Source organism: Dermacentor andersoni, chromosome 2, assembly GCF_023375885.2.
Source record: "Dermacentor andersoni chromosome 2, qqDerAnde1_hic_scaffold, whole genome shotgun sequence".
Classification (NCBI taxonomy): domain Eukaryota; kingdom Metazoa; phylum Arthropoda; class Arachnida; order Ixodida; family Ixodidae; genus Dermacentor; species Dermacentor andersoni.
Genome location: NC_092815.1, coordinates 79,874,423 through 79,897,445, shown reverse-complemented (window position 1 = coordinate 79,897,445; position 23,023 = coordinate 79,874,423). Strand labels below are relative to the sequence as shown.

Sequence of the window (23,023 nt, the reverse complement as noted above, 5' to 3'; positions counted from 1 at the left end):
CTTTCCCTTATTGCCATGTAAAACAAGACAAGAAAATCATGACGACGCGATTAAAGCACTCGCACACCGTGTTACGGTGGCTAGATGGGTATATGTGCCATGCGCTAATCACGCGCGGCCTGCGAGATCGCAATGGCGCGCCGAGGTGCGTGCGAAATATTGGAGACTATGGGTCGTACACACTAAACAAAAATAACGCGAAATGGGAGTAAACCGCTCGTCCTGTATCGCATTCCCTTTTCTGGGTTTTTTTTACTACGTACCAGCCGAGGTAAAAATTTACTACCATGCTGACCAAGTTTTTGCATGTAGAAACGAGAGTAATTTTTTAATCTGTGTGAAGGTTTTTAGGGACGATAGCGGGACTATATTTTTACTTCCATCACAAAGTTCTAGCGGCTATTCCTGAGAGTTATTTTTCAAGCCCACTCGAGAGTTTCTTGGGTCTGATGCGAGAGTATTTTTTTACCTCTTTCATGAACTTTTCTCAGCTTTTTCCGAGAGTAATTTTTCATGCCCATTCGCGAGTTTCTTGGCTCTGATGCGGGAGTATTTTTTTACCTCTTTCATTAACTTTTCTCAGCTTTATCTGAGAGTTAATTTTTCAAGCCCATTCTGGAGCTTGTTGGAGGTGATGCGAGATTACTTTTTTACATCATTTATCAGGTTTTCCAGGCTATTCCTGGGAGTTATTTTCAGGCCTATTCTCGAGTTTTTTGGTACTGATGTGAGGGTATTTTTTTACCTCGTTATCAAGGTTTCTTAGCTCTACTCGAGAGTAATCTTTAAGCCCATTCTGTAGTTTGTTGGAGCTGATCTGAGTATTTTTTTCACCTCAGTCATCGTTTTCTCGGTTCTTTCCGAGAGTAATTTTTCAAGCCCATCCTGGTGTTTCTTGGGGCTGATGTGGAAGTATTTCGAAGACAATTGAAAGACCACAAGGATGATTTCAAAGATCCCAAGCATGAGTGATTGTTTATTAGTTCTGACATGTTTCTCATAAAAAAGTCAGGCATGAGTTAATGGCCTGAGGCATGGCCTTAAAATACTGTGATAAGCATAATAAATACTTGTACTAATACAGACTGGGGCTGGTAGCTGCCCATTAGATCTCTCATAGCAAAGCAAAATATGACAACACATTCAATGTGCAATCCCACTAAACTACAGTGAAAATAAAGTGACACACAATACAATATCTAACTCATAAATACACAGGCAGTACTAGAGATGTTCACATTAGACCCACTGAATATGCAGATCATTCCTTCAAACAGGCAGTTGTCCAGAACATGGTTATGCAGTGCATTCAATGGATCAGTATGAACCATAACTATGCAACATAAAAATATTGCACTTAAGGCCAAATGACATCTGCTAACGGCCACTACTGCCCCAGACGAAATGAAACAACCATGTGGTAAATACAGCAAGCGTTCGTACTATCACAGTGCAACACATTTAAGAAGTAGTGAAGCTAAGTCAGTAGTAGAGATGTTCACATTAGACCCACTGAATATGCAGATTTCTTCAAACAGGCAGTTGTCCAGAACATGGGTGTGCAGTGCATTCAGTGGATCATTATGAACAATACTATGCAAAATAAAAATATTGCACTTAAGGGCAAATAGCATCTGCTGCTAACGGCCATTACTGCCCCAGACGAAATGAAACAACGATGTGGTAAATACAGCAAGTATTCGTAATATCACACATTAGTGCCGGCAACTGCCCACCATATCTCTCACTGCAAAAGGAAAACTGTCAACGCACTCACGATGTAGTGAAAATAAAGCACAGTGAAAACAAAGTGACACACAATACAACATCTAACTCATAAATACACAGGCAGTACTAGAGATGTTCACATTAGACCCACTGAATATGCAGATCATTCCTCCAAACAGGCAGTTGTCCAGAACATGGGTGTGCAGTGCATACAATGGATCAGTATGAACCATAACTATGCAACATAAAAATATTGCACTTAAGGCCAAATGACATCTGCTAACGGCCACTACTGCCCCAGACGAAATGAAACAACCATGTGGTAAATACAGCAAGCGTTCGTACTATCACAGTGCAACACATTTAAGAAGTAGTGAATAAGTCAGTAGTAGAGATGTTCACATTAGACCCACTGAATATGCAGATATCTTCAAACAGGAAGTTGTCCAGAACATGGGTGTGCAGTGCCTTCAGTGGATCATTATGAACAATACTATGCAAAATAAAAATATTGCACTTAAGGGCAAATAGCATCTGCTGCTAATGACCATTGCTGCCCCAGCGAAATGAAACAATCGTGATAAATACAGCAAGCATTCATACTATCACATTAGTGTAGGCAACTGCCCACCATATCTTTCATTGCAAAAGGAAAACTGTCACAACACATTCAAGATGTAGTGAAAGTAAAGTACAGTGAAAACAAAGTGACACACAATACAAAATCTAACTCTAAAGTATTGCAACAAGCAAATGAGAGAGCACTAGAGATTATCATTGGACCCAGTGATAGCGTACTGACCTTCAAACAGTGCTTTTGTTAGGCAAAATAATTTTTATACACTTTTCTGAGGATATGAATCTGAAAAATTTTTTGCCTAGCAATAGTTCTTGTAGAAATTTACTAACTCTAATGCTTTCACCCGTGGCTTTGTGTAACACAAATCCAGAAAGCAGTGCTCAATGAATGTTAAAATCCTGTGGGCCTTTTTTGGGTATACAATGTGGAATACCCAGAACGAAGCAAAAAGGCAGGCCAGGCCTGCTAGCAGTGATGACGTCACAAACAATCGCTGCGCATCGATGTGCAGCGCGAGGGAGCCATCAGATGCCCTCTGGAGGCATGGAGTTAGTGGGACCGCAGCTGTCTGTGGAACAAAACAAAAATTAACAATTTTATTACATGAACCTAAGGTCACTCCATAACAAGCCCCTAATTTTGATGGTTACAAAAAAGCAAATGCCTTGTTTTATTCATTCATAAAGTGTGTTATATTTAAGTTTTCCTAAAAGGGGGCATGTTCAGATATGGAAATAAATTTGTCTTACTGAAAGTCACAGCATATGTGCGCAAAGCACACAATTCAGAAATAAGCTAACCAAGACCTTAAATAAAAGCTAACTAATACACTGGGACTACACAAAACATGGTCATTAAATTTTCGCTAAGCATTAGTTTTCAGCAACAGATGTCAGATGAAATCAGTGTGTTTAGGCTCCCTTGAGCAAAAGGGTCAGCAGCTCCCATCTAGCGAGGGAAGAGCAGACGCGCAGTGCCCCCAGAAAGTTATGATAGGCAGAAACAGGCCCCACATGCAGTCCAAAAGGAGATTAACACAACTGTGCTCCAGTCCAGCTATTGTATATGTTAATACCTCCTCTGTCTTGAAGCACTTACTTCTGTTAAGATAGCATCAAGTGATTCATTGCAGCGGCCTGCAATGAAGTTCAGGACACCAAGCACACCATCCTCTGCAAACAGTGAAGGATACACTTCAGTACTATTTTACTCTCTTATTTTATGTAAAGAAAAAAATTAGCTAGAGCTATGCATGTATCGGCATAGTTACTTCATGCATAAGGCTATAAAGGGGCAGGGCACACATCTTGCCATTTCTGTAGCGCTGCTGCATGCTGGGCTTGTTGGCATGCGAACTTCTATATTCTTGCGCAAGCGCACAGGGACAAAAGGTAGATGCAAGCACCACATCTAAGTCTTCATTTTATCTCGGTCTGCTTACGCAAGAATGTTATCCAAGTTGTAGTTTTTGCTATAAACTTTTAATGCAACAGTTGTTTGCAATGCTGTTACATTATTACAAAGCTGTTTCATATTCACTGGAAAGTGTACCCATGCGGTGTAGTCAACGTTTCTGGCCATCTCAAGCACACCTTACACAGCATATTACAAAGAAAACAGCTCATTCCTAGTGTTCAAGAATCCAACCCGGATGTTAGTAACCTCGTGCAGATTTCTAGTTTTGAATGAGCAAATTCAGTGTGGTGCCAGAACTACATCTTTAGAAGACAGTTACCAATCATAATCATCATATGAAGTCGCATTAAGCAGGCTCCTACAAACACGGCATGCTCTCTCATAGTGGTTAATCCTCTACAGCTTGAAAAAACCTGTTGTAGCTTGCATGTGAGAGTAAAGAAGTTACTTGCTCTGGGTACATTTAGCTCAAGTGAATAAAAGTAATTATGCAAAAGATTTTATTATAAAGTAACTTATGTATATACAGAAATGGTTGATCCCCGAAAGGAGTAGCAGTTTTGTCAACACTGAAAATCTATAAAAAATAGCAACACATAAAATTACCAGAAGCCATGGCAGAGAATTGAACAACCTCGTCCTGCTCCGCGTGGTCGAGAATGATGCTGCACAGACGGCTGCAGCCACGCTCAATACTGTCGAGTATTGTTCTTTTGAACAATATATTGAACTCCATCAGCAGCTGAAAATAGAGACCATTATGATTAACATGAACGGCATGAAAACGTTGAACATAAGCATACCGAGTGTTCTGTTGCTAGGAAAGGATACTGCAGGAGCGCCTCCGACAACGTGATTCGGCGAAGACACTCGTGCCGTTCCTTGGCTGTTGCAAGAAGACGTGGCCGCAAATCTTCTGGATCAGCAGTTGCAAAATGTTGCTGTAGCCACTCGTTATGTTTTTGTCTCGACTCCATGGTCTCCCCATAAATGATGAGGTCATTGTTGTCCTGCAATATGTAAAACCAGCACCTCAGTGACGTAACTTTGATAGTTAAAAGAAAAATATCAGTGAAACAAAAAACAGCCGAAAGATGTGCACCACTGACAACACTTTACCTGCATTTTTCAGAAGGGCATGCAAAACAAAACAGAAATAATTAACAAACACTAACAGAGAGGCGGCATAGCTTCTTGTTCGCCACCTCCACCACTGGCTCCCTGGGACTCTTGCGGTAGCTCTGGGCCCGAACCGCTTGCATTTCCGTAGACACATTCACTGCCTTCTTTCTGTTGTTCTTAAACTTATTCTTGAGGGCAACTTTCCACGATTCCTGTAGATTATTTGAACAAAGAGGCATAAAAGACGTTACTTTAGTGCATAAAAGCACACAAGAATTCCAGTTGGCTAAAGAAATGTGTATGCATACCTAGAACAAAAGCCTTTTACCTGTTACGGTGCATCACAAATTTTTTTAAAGGTACTTGTTCTATTTATACCATTTCATTCTGTTGGATCTTGGTTGTTTTACTTGTGTAAGTGTAAGATTGCCACCTTTACAGACTCGCGCTGCCCTTAGCAGTTTACAACGCAGTCAGATTGACTGTCCAGTTGTGCGCAGCATTAATGACTCTGCCAACAAAATTGTCTCATATGACATATCTCTCGTTGCCCAACGGATACCTTCACACATAAAGGTCGCCAGAAATAACGAGGCTGTTCGGCTGGCTTCACTTGCGCTCATAACAGCTGTGCCTGCCCTGAAATATTGTGCAAGCTTCATGAAGCTTGTCTTGTGATTTGTCAACACCTACTCAAGCAGCATCCAGACTAGCGCATCGCAAATGGAATGTTCCCACCCCGTGTTCGCGATCAAGGCTTGCCTTGTCGCACTAGAGCACTACTACTCAAGCTAAGGGTTGGCTGTGTGAGCGTGTGCGAACGTTTATAATGACAAGGACATGTGGCTGGTCCATCATGTCCACTGATACTGTAGTGTCCTGCTTCCACTGCACAGCGCACGTCGCTTGTGAGAGACTGTCACCTTCTTGGCCTGCAGTGTACGACACTCAACAAATATTTGTACCCCAGTGGTTGTGAGTTTCGACGCAATCAGGTGCATCACACTCTTACTTTTCTAAAGGAATCTACCTTAGGTTCACATTTGTAGCCTATTTCTGTTTCCGAGTGACAGGAACTCGGACACTATTTTTTCTATTTCAACAATATTTAGTGGCGTGACCTGCAGTGACCGGCCGTACTGCGTGTGACCTGTATTGTGTGTGTTCTACCTAATTCTTTGAGATGAGCAATCTTTCTTTTGTCTTCCATCCCCTTCTTCCTATCTTCTATTTCTGTTGCTGTCTCCTGCTTTCTGAAGGGTAGGCAGGCGTTGTGCCCCTTCCGGTGGCAGTTGCCAGCCTGCTCTTCGCATCCCTTTCCTGTCTAGTATATATACAGGTTGTTTCCGCAAGCACTTTAAAAAAAGATTTCAAAGGTTGCCTGTGGCAGATAGCACAATTCTGGTTCATGAGCTGGTCTATTCAAAGAGGCAGACATTACTTGCGAAACAAATTGAAATGCATAATCAACTTAAAAGGACATCTTGTTGGGCGAGTTGGTCACAATTCTTCTTGAGTACTAGGTGCGAACACACACAAGACACAAGGGAGGAGACAGGACAGAGCGCCACTTACAACTGCTTTATTCGGAGGCGCACCACACACTTATATAGCCGTCTTAGACGCAAGGAACGCAATCAGATCAAGATTGATATGGAAGTGAACTGTTAAATATTTCTCAGCCATATATAAAGATGTTGATGGATCGCTGATGCACATACTTCCTTTCTTTTCGATAAAGAAATGACTTGCAATTCACCGTTGAAGTGCCTGAGGGTAACTGCCTACAGTTTCTAGATATAACCATTGAGTTTTGTGCGGATCAGATTTGTTGGGCATATGCACCTCGTGCAAAAAAAAGGGCTCCTGCCATGCGACTCCGCCCATTCGAAGTTAATAAAAAGGGGAATTGCTTCACTTTGCCTAAAATCCGCCCTCGGAAAATCGTGCCCTCACAAGATGCAGTTTAGCTGGCAGAACCAATTGGCTAGGCTGCCTCCAGCTGGATTCCCTGATTCAATTGTGATGGCAGTCGCTTAAAGCCTAGTACAAAAAATGAGTGCGGCTGTGAGAGCTGAGGAAGATCCCCCTCGAGATGAGGTGTTGAGGCCTGTGGTGGTGCCCTATGTACACAAGATGGCCCACAATTTAAAGAAGGTTGCTAGCAGACATGGGGTACCGCTTGTGTTTTCAGCCCCCAAGAAGCTAGGAAGCCTTTGTTCTCGTATCAAAAGAATATGTGAAGATAAAAATGGATGCAGCACCAAGCACGGGCGACCGATCATGAAGTGCGCCGAAGGTGTCGTGTACGAAATCTCCCTCTTATGCAGCCGCTCCTACATAGGGCTAACTGAGCCCTGCGTTAACGACCGAATTAGGGAACATGTAAGAAATGTAGAGCAAGATAAAGAAGGGCCAAACATATCCAAGCACATTAAGTCCTGCCCGTCACGCTCTTGTGAGCCATGTTTTGCAGGGGCGCGTATTCTAGCAAAGAGTAAGGATAAAAAAGCTCAGGAATTTAAGCTTTCTTTATCGGAAAGAAAGGAAGCGTGTGTGTCAGCAACCCATCAATATTTTTATATATGGCCGAGAAGAAATGTTTAACCTGTTCGCTTTCATATCAATCTTGATCTGATTGTGTTCCTTGCGTCTGAGCCGGCTATATAAGTGTGTGGTGTGCCTCCAAATAAAGCAGTTGTAAGTGGCGCTCTGCCCCATCTCCTCCCTTGTGTCTTGTGTGTGTTTGCGCCTAGTGCACAAGATGCATAATCGACTAATTAACATACATTCACTAATTACATTTTTGAACTGATTACCTTGTGGCCTGTATTGCAATTTACAAATTTAGCAGTAAAGTTCGCAAGGCAGATCCATTCGGAACGAATTCACAGTATGACACCAGTTTCAAGATATTAATTCCCGAACATTAAGTGCATTGACATTCCAGTTACTCTCCTCACGAAACGTCGTTATATGCATTAAAGCACGAAAGTAACTTGAATACCAATGCATTTCTCTGCAAAGTTCGGAAATCAATATCTCAAAAGTGGTGTTATCCTGAGAATTCTTTACAAGGGAATACGCTTTGCGAATTCCACGGCTAGAATTTGTAAACTGCAATATGGACCATGAGGTAATTAGTTAAAGCTTATTAATTATTTAATTAGTAGATTATGCATTTCAATTTTTTGTGCAGGTAATATCCGCCTCTTTAAACAGACCGGCCCATGAACTACAACTGTGCTATATGCCACAGGCAACCATTAAATTTTTTTTAGTGTTCGCTAGAACACCCAGTATGTTTTCAAAACAAATAATGTTACTGTGCATGAAAAAAAAAGCATTTTAAGTACTAGTTCTGTTATGCAAAAAAAGTGAGGTGTGCAGACAGGACACAAGAGAACTGGACAACATGCCTCACTTTTTTTGCATAATGAATCCTTACCAACTAGCTCAGCTTTTTGTCGTTCTATACTAGTTCTATTTCTACCATTTCATTCTGTTGGATCTTCCTTCTTTTGTGTAAGTGCACCCAGGATACATAACACTGAGAACTCCATGAAGCTTTTAGTGATGTATGGTATCAGCACACCACTAGAGATCTCAACTTTGTAGCACGAGTTTCCCAGATTTGGATATATTCTATCCATTTCCTGGATATAATCTGAGCTCGTTGCATATTACATAAAAAGACTCAGTTATTTGAGGTGCCTGAGTGAAGTTACACAATATTCAAGGTTTCTGAATTAGGCTTCCTAGTTTCATAAACACAATCATTAATGCCCATCCTCATTTCATCATTGCATTTAATAAACTGCGCATCTTCCTTCTTGTTGTCCTTGCCTGATTATAAGACCCTGCAATGAGCTCTGCCACACCACATCAATCCAGCTGTCAGAACCACTGCATAAGACCTCAATGAGACACCTATGTACTAAAATGGGAAGGGAAAGATGGGAAAAGTTTTACTCACCATGCCACTGCCTATCTTCACGTTGTCACGCAAGTGCGGATATTTTTGAATTAGTTGCTCCACTGCAGTGCAGTAAAGCTCCTTAGAAGGGTACCTATTCAGAAGAGATGTATCAATATAATGTTTGTATTATCAGTACAGCATGAAAACATCTCAGGAAAGCACTAAAGTTGTAAAGAATCTTCAAAAAGCCAATTAATGCAATCATTATTTCTTAGGTATATTATAAATGGTTGAAAGAAACGATAATTCGTTATCAGCCCCTGACTCAACATAGGCCAACCTGCAAACCACTCTGTCCAAGCAAAAAAAAAAAAAAAAAGATTCATGTCAGACAAAAAGTTACATTTTAAAGGAACTCGGGAAATACACTACGCAACTTCAGTTTCCTACAGCCATGAATGCAAGCATATAAACATACACACATGCACACATACATAGGCAATGCAGTAAGCTGTTTATAAAAGTGCAGGATGCAGGTGGCACTACACCTCTGTTTAGGGCATGCAACGTATCCCCTTCAGTCACTGTACACATTTGTAGACACGACCTATTTTTGCCATATCTGTGCAGTTGTGGCAAGGAATAGATCATAAAATTACGCTTAAGGTAAATTGAACGTTCTTTTTACCTCAAGTACCTCCGTTGTACTGAGGAAAATCTATCGCTACCGAAGATCGCTTTGGAGAAGGCACTGGTGTTTGACGGGTGGTGTAACAGGGGGCGTTTTTGTAGCAATTGCGGATTTTTTTTTTCTTTCTAGTAATGCTTGCAACCAATAATTAACTTGCACAAGTAATCCATGTTAGTCTAATTCGTGACTGAAGGGGCTATCTGGCTTGTTGGTCAATTACTACTTTTTGGCACTTACATTATAACCTTTTAAGGTAGTGAGACTATTCTGCCTGCAAGTCACCTTGCAGAAGCAGAAGTTGTGTGTGAAATTGCATTGTGGTGTAAGAATACGTGGAACCAAGAAGGTGCCACCCTCCAGCTTATTTTATTCACAACAATATAGCCACATTAATATGCAGCTGCCTGCAGTAGCATTAACACATACCTACCAAAACTACACCCACATAGCAGCACTTGGACTAGGCTGCACACAACAGCCACCCAAATATACATCTAGAAACTAAATTTCTTCATTAGCAAGCGCCAAAGAAGCTACGCTGGTACATTTGTAATGACTACACCGGATGTCTTTCATGTTTTCTTAACACAGTGAAAGGCATCCGTAATCACATCAGTGGCACTTTATATGTTCCTTCTTGTGTGGGTTTTCTTGTGAAGTTATTTTCCTTTTCAGTTATGAACCAACTAGCCTGAGAATAAGTGCTTCTGTTTATCTGGGCTCAGCACTTTTTTCTTGCTATTGGAATGCTACTTCAGGCAGTATAAAGGGTGTTTCAGTGAACACTTACAAACATATTTAAAGGTTGCCTGTGGCAGATAACACAATTCTAGTTTATGAGCTGGCCTACTGAAGAGGCGGCATGCAAAAAAAATTTAAATGCCTTATCGACTAAGTAATGGAAGTGCACTAATTAAGTTTTTTTAACTAGTTACCTTACGGGCCATATTGCAATTTACAAATTGTAGCCATGGGGTTTGCAAGGCGGATTCACTTGGAACGAATTCTCAGGATGACACCAGTTTCGAGATATTGATTCCCGAAATTTGTGGAGAAATGCATTGGCGTTCCAAGTACTTTTGTGCTTGAATACATAAAACAATGTTTTTTAGGAAAGTAGTTAATTAGTGAATACTGTTAATTAGTCGATTATGCATTTCAATTTTTTTTTGCAAATAATATCCGCCTCTGAGTAGACCAGCTCATGAACTAGAATTGTGCTATGTGCCCCAGGCAACCTTTAAAATTTTTTTTAAAGTGTTCGCTGAAACACCTAGTATTAAAAACGGTTGTACCCTCCTGAATAGTTGGCCTGTTGCGTTCTGTGTGCTTCAGTTCATTCTTCAGGTTACATAAATTTGCAATCGATTTCCTGATGGTCTGGTACACAACAAAATTGTAAGCATAGCACTGTGTTCAACAGCCTCTCAGTCACTAGTGCTGTGGACTGCCGTGTGTTCATTGCAATGTCAAAGAATATTTTCACTGTAGTTGCCTAGAGCTTGTTCGGCTACGCGATTACTGCACCTTGCAATGGGCCTTGAGACGGTTGGTATTGCAATATGAGTTGGGCAATCAGATTTAGATCGCTTACCTGTTCAACTGGTTTTTTAGCCAATTCCCTGCACTAAGTAAGCAGTTCCACCTGGTTCACTCGTTGTTGCAGCTGGGAACCCGCTAATAAATCACTGCATCTAGTAACAACCAGCTGAATATTTTTTACTATTGCACAGCATATACAAAGTTTATTACTTTTTGACCATGAAAAAAAGCCTATATTCTTCATTTACCACATATCTTAAAACTAAAGAAAGGCAAGAAGAACCTCGAGGAAGCTGTGGGAAGTGTTAGTACAACCAAAACCACTAGAAGCTTGCGGAGAAATGTGTGCAAGCTATCCTGAGGTTAAATAATGTGGAAGCTATGGCTGTCAGAACTTTCCCTAATAGGGAGTATACGTGTCTGCAATATCACACAATACTAAGATCAACAGCTGTTCCAGTTTATAAACATAAGTTCTCATATCTCAATTCAACACTAAAACACTGCACGAGAAATTAAGTTTTTTGCTGTAATATACCGCTTGTGCAAAAGCAAGAAAAGTTGAAATGGGAAAGAAAGAAAAATAAACGTGAATCATTAGTACTGTGATTCAAACTGCCTGCCTTGACACCGAAGGTGAATGCCCTAACGACAGTGTTACGATGGGAGCCTGCTTTCTCTTGTTTCATTGTTTCATGAAAAAAAGAAGGCAGCAGTACCATGACAGCAGTCTTAGCAGCACTGTGAGAGGCTTACCACAAAAGGTTTACCACCAGAAATAGCTGTGCTTTATATCAGCATTAACCTACTGAAATTATTTTTTTATTTAGTGGTATAACTGGTTTATTGCCAAATTCAGTCACTCCAGACGGATACCAGTAAGACCTATAAAGAAATTATTTGGCACCAGGTGGTTCGAACTAAGAATTCTACAATAAAGAAAGTCCACCAGTCATCAACATTGGGGACCAGCGTGATTGCTATCACAGCGGTCCTTAACAGGTGGGGCTGGAGGCCAACTTCTACGCATGTCGACATAACAAGGGACCAGATATTAGGTTAATGCAAAAGCACTGCTTACCATACTATCTCGAAACACGCTTGAAAAAGGCGGTTAATGATTGCTCGCCTCACTGGTCCCCCCACGGGCTCTTTCCGCTGTAGGACCTCTTCGTATGGGCCGAATGATGGCAATTTAAAGTCCAAATAGTCAAACTGCTTTTGAAGTGGCACATGCACCTCCACGATGGAGGAGCCATCACTGAAAAGGATTGTTATTGTTAAGTTCACAAAATAGTAACTGTTTTTAGCTGCAGTGAATGACAAAGGGCCTTTCAGTGCCTTTTCTATGAAGTACCAGCTCTTACCTGAGACCAAGAAGCTCATTAGTGGGGCCAGCATTGTCGGACGCATTTGAGAAGCTGGTGTCCGGGCTCGTGCACTGCACAGCAATCATGCTTTCCTGCAGCAACAGTTTCCGATTTGTACATTAACAGAGGTCCTCAATGAAAGAATCAATGTCACTTCACTAAGCTGTGCTTTCAATTAATAAATTCAAGCATATTGCAACAAGGCCATTTGTGGTGCTGGCAACAATTACAGCCCTTCGAAATTATAGTTAAACGTGAGCTGTAGCAGCAAGGTATTTGAAATTGCTTGATAACCTGACTTGGCTTAAAAGAATATTTTCCCTTTTAAGTGTAAGATGCACCAGCTAATTCCAGCACAATGGCAATACCAAGCAGCATGACAAGCTAGCAAGTCTGCAGAGTCAGCCAAGTTCTATGTAGCATAGGTAAGAGGAACAAACTATGGATTACTTGAACCTGATGCCTATGCCTGAATCTGCACCTGCATCAGGTGCAGATTCATCACGTGCAGATTGAAAATTAACAGCTCCACATCCTGACTCCCTTGAATTTGAATGCCTTCCTTCTCCGTCTCCTCTGACAACTAAGTCAAGGAGATGTCATGTTTCCATTACAAGTATCGCGTCCTTTATTATTTTTTCTCTTCCATTTTTGCAGTGCGCCGCACTTACAATTACATTTTTTGCAGGTTCTGCAATAAATGATTTACCAAACTCACGTGTCATAGTCTGCAACATTGCAGGCAGTGCCTCTGATTTTCATTCTCTGGCAAAATGTGGGGCTCCCTTGAAAGGAAGGGCGCGCAAGCCCTAAATTCAAATTTCAGCTGTTTTTTGCAGCATGCAGTGGTTTGATACTTCACAAACACAATAAGTGTGTGATCTACACACCAGGCTTGTGTGTTTGCATTGCCCTAACCTGATGAAGGGCCCTTGAACTTTTTTCCTTACTGGGTCATAGGAAATGGGTGAATTGGATCGACAGCTTTTCGACACGTGCTGCCTGAACTCTTCCACAAGCAATGCCATGCACTTTTAACTGTGTCAAATTTTTCCATTTTTGCCACACTGAGGAGACAAACAATTAAACACAAGCACGCTCTAAAGACAATTTCCTGGTGGCTGCTTGACTTCTATTTCAGAAGAATACACTCACATCTGTATGAGGCACTGTTTTTCTTGCCACCTTTATCTTCGCCTTGGTGGGAATTATGGCATCTGCCTCCAGGTCAATGAAGTCATCCAGATCGTCGTCGTGGACCTGGAGCTGAACAAGGCATTTTAATTATAAATATCAGCGTTTCTTGGGTGCACACATACTATTACAGCTCTTCCAATGCCTATCAGTGCAGCCTGCTCACAGCCCAAAGGAGCAAGAATAGAAACATATCACATGGTATAGACTCATGTTGTTACATTCCAACCTCTTAAGACTTTTTTCCCGAGCTGATGACGCAGTTTCCTATTGATATTTTTATCCATGTAATAGCTACACCCAAATTATCCAAGAACTACAAACAGTGTGGCTAATTACAACATGCATCTGAGTGGCACGTGCTTTATCGATCGGGAATGAATAAGGGCATGCAAATAGTGTCACATCATGTTGCATGCTATTAATATTTACTTTAGTGCGGTGATGTGTCATGCACCAGAGGCCTCAGGAGAGCACCTTGGCAAAGTAGGCGGCACAGAAAATACAGAGCATTGAAGTGGCAATTATATGTGAACAGGAAGAAAGCAAACCTAGGGGCCCAATTTTTATTAGCCATATCATAAGAAGCCAACAAAGATATATATAGGAACAACTATACATAGTTGTGTTTTCATTCATTTTTATTTTTATTAACTTATCATTTATTTGACTCAATAAGCGCAAGTAATTTCTCTTATGCTGTCTTTGTTGGCTTCTTATGATATGACTACTAAAAATTGGGCCCCTCGGTTTCCTTTCTTCTGGCATATATATATATATATGTGTGTGTGGGGGGGGTTTCACGTAGCCTGAGCCAAATTAGAATATGCAAATGCCACATGGCTGAGAGATACTGAGATTATTTCTTGCGTCAGCCTAATCAGATGATGTCTTTATAAACTTATCAATTATTATAACTAGATCAAAGGTCTAAATAAAAAAATTGTAGAGCAACATGAAAAACTCCCCATACAGCTTTCTGTTGCTCATAAAAGTGTTTTTCTGAGCGTTAAAGAATCCCACGAATGCACGCAAAATTGCCGCGCGACTGGTCGCTCGAGGCACTTTGCGTGTATTCGCGGGCATCTTTCACACTCGGAAAAGCACATTTATGTACAGCGTACTGAGCAACAGAAAGCTGTATGGGGAGTTATTCATGTTGCTCTACAATTTTCTCAAACCATTTATATGATCATAATTGGGAAGTTCATTAAGATCAATTATCTAATTAGTCCGAATGCATAAAATATCTCCAAGCGACGGCAAACAACTTTACCTTGGTTCTGTCCAGCTACGTAGCATGTGCATGGCTCAAATTAAGAGGAAGCTTTAGCTCGGGCCCAACTCCGACGCGGCCTATTCAAATACATGTAAAAACGCAAAAACGTTTTTCTGCGATAACCCCTGGACCGATTTTAATGAAATTTGTTGCATTTGAGAGAGAAAGTTAAATTCTAGTGACTGTTGGAAGCGGAATTTTGATTTGGGGCTTGAATTTTGTTAAAAGGATTTTCAAAAATTCAGACGTTTGAAAAAAATAGAAGCACTAAGTTTACAAGCTAATAGCTATGCATCAAGAACAGATGTCGCGATTCTGTAAACGGCATCCATTAGACCATTCAAAGCGGACAAATTTGATACGTCAGTTTACATCTTACGTGAATTCGTTACGTTGTTTACGAAGGTTCTGCAAAAGTTGTAATTACACATTACTCCATTTTTTGAGGTTCATGTGTAACATATCAATTTTGTCCGCTTTAGATTTGCTATCAGGTACAATTCACAGAATTGCGATATAATTTTTCCTGGCTGAGTTACGGAGTTGTAAACTTGATAGTTTCGTTTTCTGAAAATTTGCGATTTTTGCCAGATTTTTATAAACATTTGAGGACCTAAATCGAAAATTCGAAACCAACAGTCACTAGATTTTAAGCTTTTCTTTTAAATGCAGCAAACCCCGTCAAATTTGGTGCAGTGGTTGCCGAGAAAAACGAATTCTCCTTTTACATGCATTTAGATAGGAGCACCCGAGCTAAAGCTTCCTCTTAAGTGAAACACCCTGTATTGCGCTGAAGCACGTGCCGATTCTTGGTAGTATTAAATTTTTGTCACGTTCCGAAAATTAATTACTCTCACGCATGTAAATATACAACGTGCGGACAAATCTCACAACGCGAAGGATATGCATGTTCTTTGTTTCAACTAGTGGGTCAGTGCAGCGATTGTCACAAGTATCTTGTAGCGCGAAAAAGAGACTAAGACAAAGAAACACAAATCGAAAGGACGGGAGCCTTCGTTTTTTCAGTACATAATAGTTGAACCAAAAGTACCCAAAGTTGCGAGTTGGCATGCATTCATGCTTGGGAAGTTACAAGCAGCGAGAAAAAGCGCGCGCACATGCATAGAGAAAGGGATACAAAAAGCGCTTCTCTTGTCATGAGTCCCTCTGTAGCTGTCCGCGTTGCTTGTAATTTGCCAACCATGCATGACTACTTACGGAAGTGACACTATTAACCATCCAACCCAAATGCAAAGCTATCAAGGTATTCAAGGTACTTACCAGTGTGTTCTCGTTGACGGGCACAAATGGCGCCAAAGCCGCCAGAAGTTCTGCATGGGTTCCTGTCGGCAGCACGAGCTTTTTACGCTCGCCTGTTTCCAAGATGGCTAAACACACTACCCCCGCCATCTCGAAAGGTACTACTGCCGGACGTCAAAGTTCGTAAGCTAGCGGGAACCGCGGAGCTCGAGAAGTGCGCGTACTCGTAGGAGCGCGACGGACGGCCGCACACGTATGACCCTAGCATAAGGAGCATATAGGAACTAACTGAGCGCCAAAACGAGCAATCGCAGGGAATTGTGGGGCGCGCCGTCAGCTATAGTAGCTTCTGATTGGATGGACGACGCGGCGGCATTAACGGCATGCCCGGCGCGCGTCTTTTTCTGCGCGGTTTCAACTGTTGGTCGTGCGAAGCTTTCCGTCCGCTTTGTCGACCAGCAATGCCGTACCATTCATGCCGCTGATTTCTGGGTTTCAATTCGCCCTGAGCACGACGATGACGAGCCAAGAAAAGCAAGGATATGTAGGGTTCTTTTTTTTTTTTTTTTTTTAGGGATACGCTGTTTTCACAAGCGAACTCTGGTTTTTGTTTCGGCAGCCTTTTTTGTTTCTGCCAGGTTTAGCTCTACGACATTTACCGCTGCTTCGACGCGCCGTCACTGACTGCTGTGCCTGCGGGTCGGTCAGACGGATGAAAAAGCTATCTTTATCCGTAATTTATCAAGCAAGGTTTCGACTTTTGCGCTGCTGCTTCTGTTTCCTTGCGCGCTCGTCGGGGAGTGGCTCAGAGCATATGTGTGTGTGTGTGTGTATATATATATCTATATATATATATATATATATATATATATATATATATATATATATATATATATATATATATATATATATATATATATATGGAAATAAGCCGACGCGAGAAACTCGTTTGGACCTTTACATCGAGTGGCATGTGCGCAATGGCCTCTGGAGCTCCCTGGGAGGTCTCCCAACCAACATTATATGTTGTATGGTAGAATCGTAGTGGGATATGCCCATTTCGGTTTGGCCAAGAACGGACGCACACCCAGTGGCACATGCTCAGTGTTGTATAAAACTAAAAGTAAATCAAGAAATTCGTTAAATAAAATTCACCAACATTCCATTCAAAGATCGGCGTGCTTTGTAGGTGCCTGTGAGGCGACATTATATTTTCAGGTCTTATGTAGCAAGCTTTCTCTCTCTCTGTTCTTTTCAAACATATAAATATATATATATATATATATATATATATATATATTTATTTATTTATTTATTTATTTATTTATTTGTTTATTTATTTATTTGGTCAGGATACAAGGGCTATGTAAGGCACTTTATAAGTCACTATCATACAATGGCTATTGGGGGCGAGGACTTACGGAGTCGCTATCTGTCGGAAGCGCTTGGCTTGCGCTATAGTATGAGGGATAACGCGGCGCGTTCCTCATAGTTTTGGTTTCGGCGCTCAATAAAAACAGCACGCGGGAGCGATCCTGGACATTACTGTTACTCTCGAAACGAATGAAGTCTTTTACTTACTGTCAAAATAATAATCTTGGACAAACAAAGTACAGAATGGCTTACGGACACTATCTCTTTACCGAATAGGTACAGTGATCGCCCAGTGCGGGTGGCCGCCGCGATGGAGTCACCCGAACCGGTTTCTTGCGTGAAAGGTCGGCTATCGCAAAGAGCGAACTATGTGAAATATCTTCTTAAAGTGGGCTGTCTGTATAACCAAGTGGAGCTTAACAAAATGAAGCCTCCATGCAGCCATCGCACGGGTTCGCGGTGACCAACTGCGCGTCTGCATGCATGTCCGCGCACAATGTTTCACTTTCGCACCGTGCCGTGAGCTTTAGGCCGCAGCATATGAGCATTTGACAGTACACAAGCAACCATTGTTGCGTGGATACTCTCAGAGCTGTTAAAAAATAATTTCGTTATAACAGGGACTTCGACGCTTACGACGGCGACTTATTGTGATGTCCCGTCTCGACGATTCAATCTTCTTTTTTTTTTCTGAAGCATCGGACGTTTCAGTATAGTTATTTCTCAAGTTGCGTCGCGCTGTATATTTATCGGTCCTCTCAACGAGCAATTACCCGCTGCTTCTTTTTCTTAATCCAGTACATCTCATTGGTTGGTGCTACACAAGCATGAGAATATGCCGTGACTTTTATTTTGATGTGCTTTTTACCGTTGCCTTTTCGTTGCAATGAACTTGCCATTATCTAGAATCAACAAGGTCATTGACCAAAGCTTCATGACATTAACAGGGCTGAGCGCGCGGGCGAGCGTCTCAGTGCGCGCTTTCTGCTACTCACCGAACATCGCAACCCCGACGCTGTACCAGGAATATGACTCGCGGAAGTGCTTGCTGCATGCCCGAGTTGTAGCCGACGGCTGCTTGTCGGTTCTAAGTATCGTAAACTTCACGCAGCTTCTTGTCCTGCGGGCTGACATATGAAGGCTGACATCCGGCTCCGTTGTGTACGTCCGGCACTGCGGCATCGAGCAGTAGCCTACCATGTTGGATGCCTTCAAAGGCAGCCACTACCTATTATAGGGTTTGCAAGTGTTGTCAAGTGCACACCCGAAGAGAGAAAACCTCCCACTTAATCAGAACCGCAGCGCATGTGGGTCTTTCGTTTTCAGCTCGCTTCGGCGCTTCCGAAGCAGCCGACGCGGCCGCTGTGTCCATATGATCCCTCATACTCCGTCACGCTGACGGAGGCGCCAGCTTTTTTAGTGGTGGAGCTCGCCCCCAATATAAGCGCAAAGGTACAGGAACAGATGATATACGTTACGTAAGGAAGAGAACTATTTACATTCATACAGCCGAGGAACTAAGTAAAATTTATTCGTAGCTCGCTTGTGGATCGAGTGTTGGGGAGTTTAAACCACCCGACCGCGCACACCGGCACTGCTATATAGTGACAGAAGCCGAGTGGCGAGGCTCGAGGAAGTCGCACATATGAGCTCGCGCGTGAGAACGAGAGGCCGGGCAGCCGACAGGAAACTCGTTCGCGGACTTTGTTGTAACCACTGGTTCATATGTAACAGCTGCGTGCTTGCAAATCCGCTTGTGACGTGTACGGCCCTGCAGTACTGAGCAGCGGCCAAGTGTGATTCTTTGGGAATCGTATCATTTAAAAGTTGTTTGTTTCTTGTAAAGCAGAGAGAGCGGTCACAGCTTTTGGAGCTCTGTCGCTCCACAAGCTATGATTGACATATATATTTGTAAATAAATCTGTATATGAGATGTTGTCGCAAGCCCCATTTGCAACGTGCACGTGGACTCAATATCAAATAGGGTGAGGAGATCGACAGTTCTACCATCGCGAGAGGCGGCCCTGCAGGGGCCTGAAATTATAGCTTCATCTACAACTCGCTCTGTATGGAAATATTCTGCCAACGCACCAAGAAGGCACTTTGCGGTCAAAATATATATACTTTCGTCTACAGACTAGCACAACAAAATATTGCTGTTCACTTATAATCTCGATCCTTGCACACAGCCCTCTACTGTGCGGGTTCAGCTGTAATGCCGACTGTTGAATGGCGCAACTGTCGAATAAAAGGCACTTTTTATGGCGAAGCAACGACAAAATACGTGCGTCTTTTGGCTTCCAGAACAAAACTAATTGACTATTTAAGAAGGTATTTACACGAGTCAAAATGCAGCAAAAGAAACACAGATTGCCAAGTCTTGCTCCACACCAACACGATGTTTCAGCTCACATTTTTCTCGGAGGCGTCAGGGATCTGCACCTTCTACACCCTGCAAGTGGCAATCAGTGCGTCTCTTCAAAACATGTGGAATACATGTACAGCATGATGTTCCGGATCTTCGTGGCAGAGCGCCGGCGGAGACCGGGGTCTCTGACTATGGATATATAGTGTAATTAAACAAAACGCGAAGTTCCCGCATATTATTCACAACAACCGTGAGGCAGAACAAGAAGAAAAAACGGTGCTGGAAAACAAGCGTTTCAATCGATGTGGTTTAGCTCGCTACAATTTGAAGCATAGGAGAAAATTAAATAAGATGAACACGTTATATTCGTGTCCCGAAACCAAATTATAACGCGAGGCGCGTTATTAGGGGAGGAAATTCCGTAAAACAGCTCCCATTATATTTTTGAAAATACGGTATTTGTTAACGTAAAACTCGGAGAAGCAGCATAGCCTCCGAAAACAGCGGTGGAAACTCTTGCACCTATCCCTTCTTCCTTCCTACTGCAGATCTCGGAAGTCTCAAGTACTCACTTCTTCCATCGAGATAGAGAGTTTCGTTCTATCTAGATAGAAATGCAGTGATTGTGGAGAGGAACAGGCGCTATCTGCAACGCGCGAAAGATCGACAAGCGAGCGAGCTGTCGCTGTGAGCACCCACTTGCATTATCTGGAAAGAGAGAGAGAAAGTGATCGCGTGGAGGAAGAGGTGCAATTGGCGCTATTCTTTTCGCGCGCGAAACTGCGAAACATCGAAGAGCGAACCACCTTCAGCGTGCTGCGCTCAGATTCTGTTCAACTTCACGCAGGACTCCCTGCCAGAGTGCGATGACGTTTATAAGTACATTTATCTTTTTGTGAGCCGGAGGTTACGTAGCCACGGCGCTGCGTACTGTGTTACGCTCCTACGGTAAGTTGCATGCAGCGGGTATCCCCGTGTTCTTTATCTTATATGATCTGAATAACCAGTAAACTCAATTGAACGGTTGTTGTTTAGCTTAACTTTTGCGAGCATTTTACTGAGCGTCCCCTGAAATAAGATCCTTGTAGAATCACCCGGTCGGTATACAGGGTGTTAATCTTTAAGTTTTACGGAATTTTTAGAAATTGTCTGTGGCAGGTAGCATAATTCTTATCACTGAGCTGGGTTATTCGATGCGGCAGACATTAGTAGCACGAAAAATCGGAGCACGTATTTGACTAATTAACAAAAAATCGCTAATTAACTTCTTAGTTAATGACTTTATGACACATATTGTAATTTACGAATTGTAGCCGGTGAGCTTGTCAGGCGTATCCACTTGGAATTAATTTCCAGAATGCCACAAGGTTAGAGATATGCGCCATCAAACTTGCTGTAAAAATGCATTGTTCCACTTACTTTTTTACCATAAAGCTGTTTTATACATTGAAGCACAAAAGCAACTGGAACGCTCATGTATTTCATCCCACAATTTGGGAAATATCTCGAAATATCCTTGCACCTTGCATTCGCAAACAACTTTTTTAGTGAATTGCAAACCAACTTGCAGATAACAAAAGTTCCACACACAGAACAATCGTTAAATCAAAATGAAAGAAGAAATATGGACGTGGAATCAAACTTATACAATTATCACAATACAGTACGGAATACGTAATCGCGCAACCATTAAACAGCGCTAGTCTTTTTTTTACATATGGTATTTATAATAATCAGTGTAATGGTGTATGTACAGGAACTACATTTACAAAATTATGATCAAGAGATGGTTATAAACAATGACAGGATAACGAGCAGTATACACAAAGAAAACACCATACAGGGGAAAACCTTCCATCTCCACGAGAATTTGAAAGTTCGCCACCTAATCAAAAGTGTATGTCAATTCAGCTGGCATTCATTTTGATCGTAGATGTCCTTTAGGTGCATAATCATATGAGAGAAATGTACTCTTGAAAAAGCTATTCTTTCTGCATTTCGGTCTTGCATACGAGTTTATCATAGGCTATACCAATAATTAAGCTGGCAGCATTGGCCTTGACTGCATGTTGCCTAATGCAGGCCTCCTGATAAACCTGCATTAGGCAACGCTCGGTCGGTGCCAACAGTGCTATCTTATTGGCATAATTGGCACTCTTGGACTAACACTGTAGTGATGGTTATAGTTATGGCAAAGTGTACGGCATTCTAGTTCACTGTAGTTATGGTAATGATGGACACGCCCTTTCTTTTGTGAAAACTTTATACCCTTTGTGCCTGTGAGCATTCGAATTAAAAGAAGTATGACTTACAGCCAATCATAAAAAGGTTTTGTGATGTTCAGGGAGAGACCAAGTCTTCTAAAAAAAAATTTACACAAAAGATTTCTTTTGCTTTTGAGGATATGTAACAAGCAGTGGAAGAAATAAATTTTTAAATCATCATAATAAACACGCGTCTAAGCAAAGCCTCTCTGGATACACAGGCAGGGCTTTCCAAGCTCTCTACAGAGATAATTCATACAATTTTTGTTGATAACACTTTTACATAAGCGAACAAAATTTCAGATCATGAGGGAGAAAGACTTCTTTTGTCAAATATGCTCCACTTAACCAGAAACGTCTGCAATGGTCGAGCTGCCAAGCCTGGGACACTTAGCATGGAATGACCCAGAAAACGAAAAGAAAAGAAAGAAAAAGAAAAGTAAAACCACAGATGTATCTTAGCCTTGATATATGACACAGATTTGGAAGCCCACTCAATCATGAACACTCAGTGGCAGCTCTGTTCAATGACATGTATGCCCATAGTGCGTCCCTTCATTGTGGGAGACCTTCGTCAGGTCTATATATGCCACGCCAGCATGTCGGCGACGTTGTCAATGATTTTCCGCTCAGCTAGAGACACACGGTATGGGCGGCGCCACACGATAGATATGTCGTCTGTCAGAATGCAATGCTCTGCAACGGTTGCTTGGCCCAAGATCAATGGATAGACGTCAAAAGAAGTAGCGTGTTTTTTTTTTCAACAAATCAAGCAGCTGTTGCGTCTGCGCAGGAGTCAAGTCAGAGCTGATGACTGCTGTCAGGGCGGTAGACAAAGAAGGGTCCTCAGAATAGACTGGTGTAAATGGCAAGACACATACAATATAAGCAAAAATTGGTTGACGAAGTCGTGCTA

General features: G+C 41.9%; 2 protein-coding genes across 4 annotated transcripts in view; both read right to left on the bottom strand.

Moving 5' to 3' along the window:
- Window positions 1–23,023, bottom strand: part of LOC126541780 (oxytocin receptor-like) — a 75,387-nt gene that overhangs the window by 16,716 nt on the left and 35,648 nt on the right. The gene's annotated exons all lie outside the window — the stretch shown is intronic.
- LOC126541991 (uncharacterized) lies at window positions 957–16,934 on the bottom strand. Of its 3 annotated transcripts, none has more exons than XM_055076918.2 (10): window positions 16,123–16,934; window positions 13,524–13,634; window positions 12,366–12,460; window positions 12,080–12,259; window positions 8,823–8,916; window positions 4,900–5,058; window positions 4,528–4,734; window positions 4,331–4,466; window positions 3,407–3,480; window positions 957–2,876 (listed from the first exon to the last, which is right to left on the bottom strand). In XM_055076918.2, exons 1-10 carry the CDS (start codon window positions 16,249–16,251, stop codon window positions 2,607–2,609), a joined length of 1,455 nt encoding a protein of 484 aa, XP_054932893.1. In that variant the 5' UTR covers window positions 16,252–16,934; the 3' UTR covers window positions 957–2,606. The 3 variants fall into 3 exon arrangements, with proteins under 3 accessions (XP_054932893.1, XP_054932894.1, XP_054932895.1); XM_055076919.2 differs by having other exon boundaries at window positions 12,366–12,439; XM_055076920.2 differs by lacking the exon at window positions 4,900–5,058.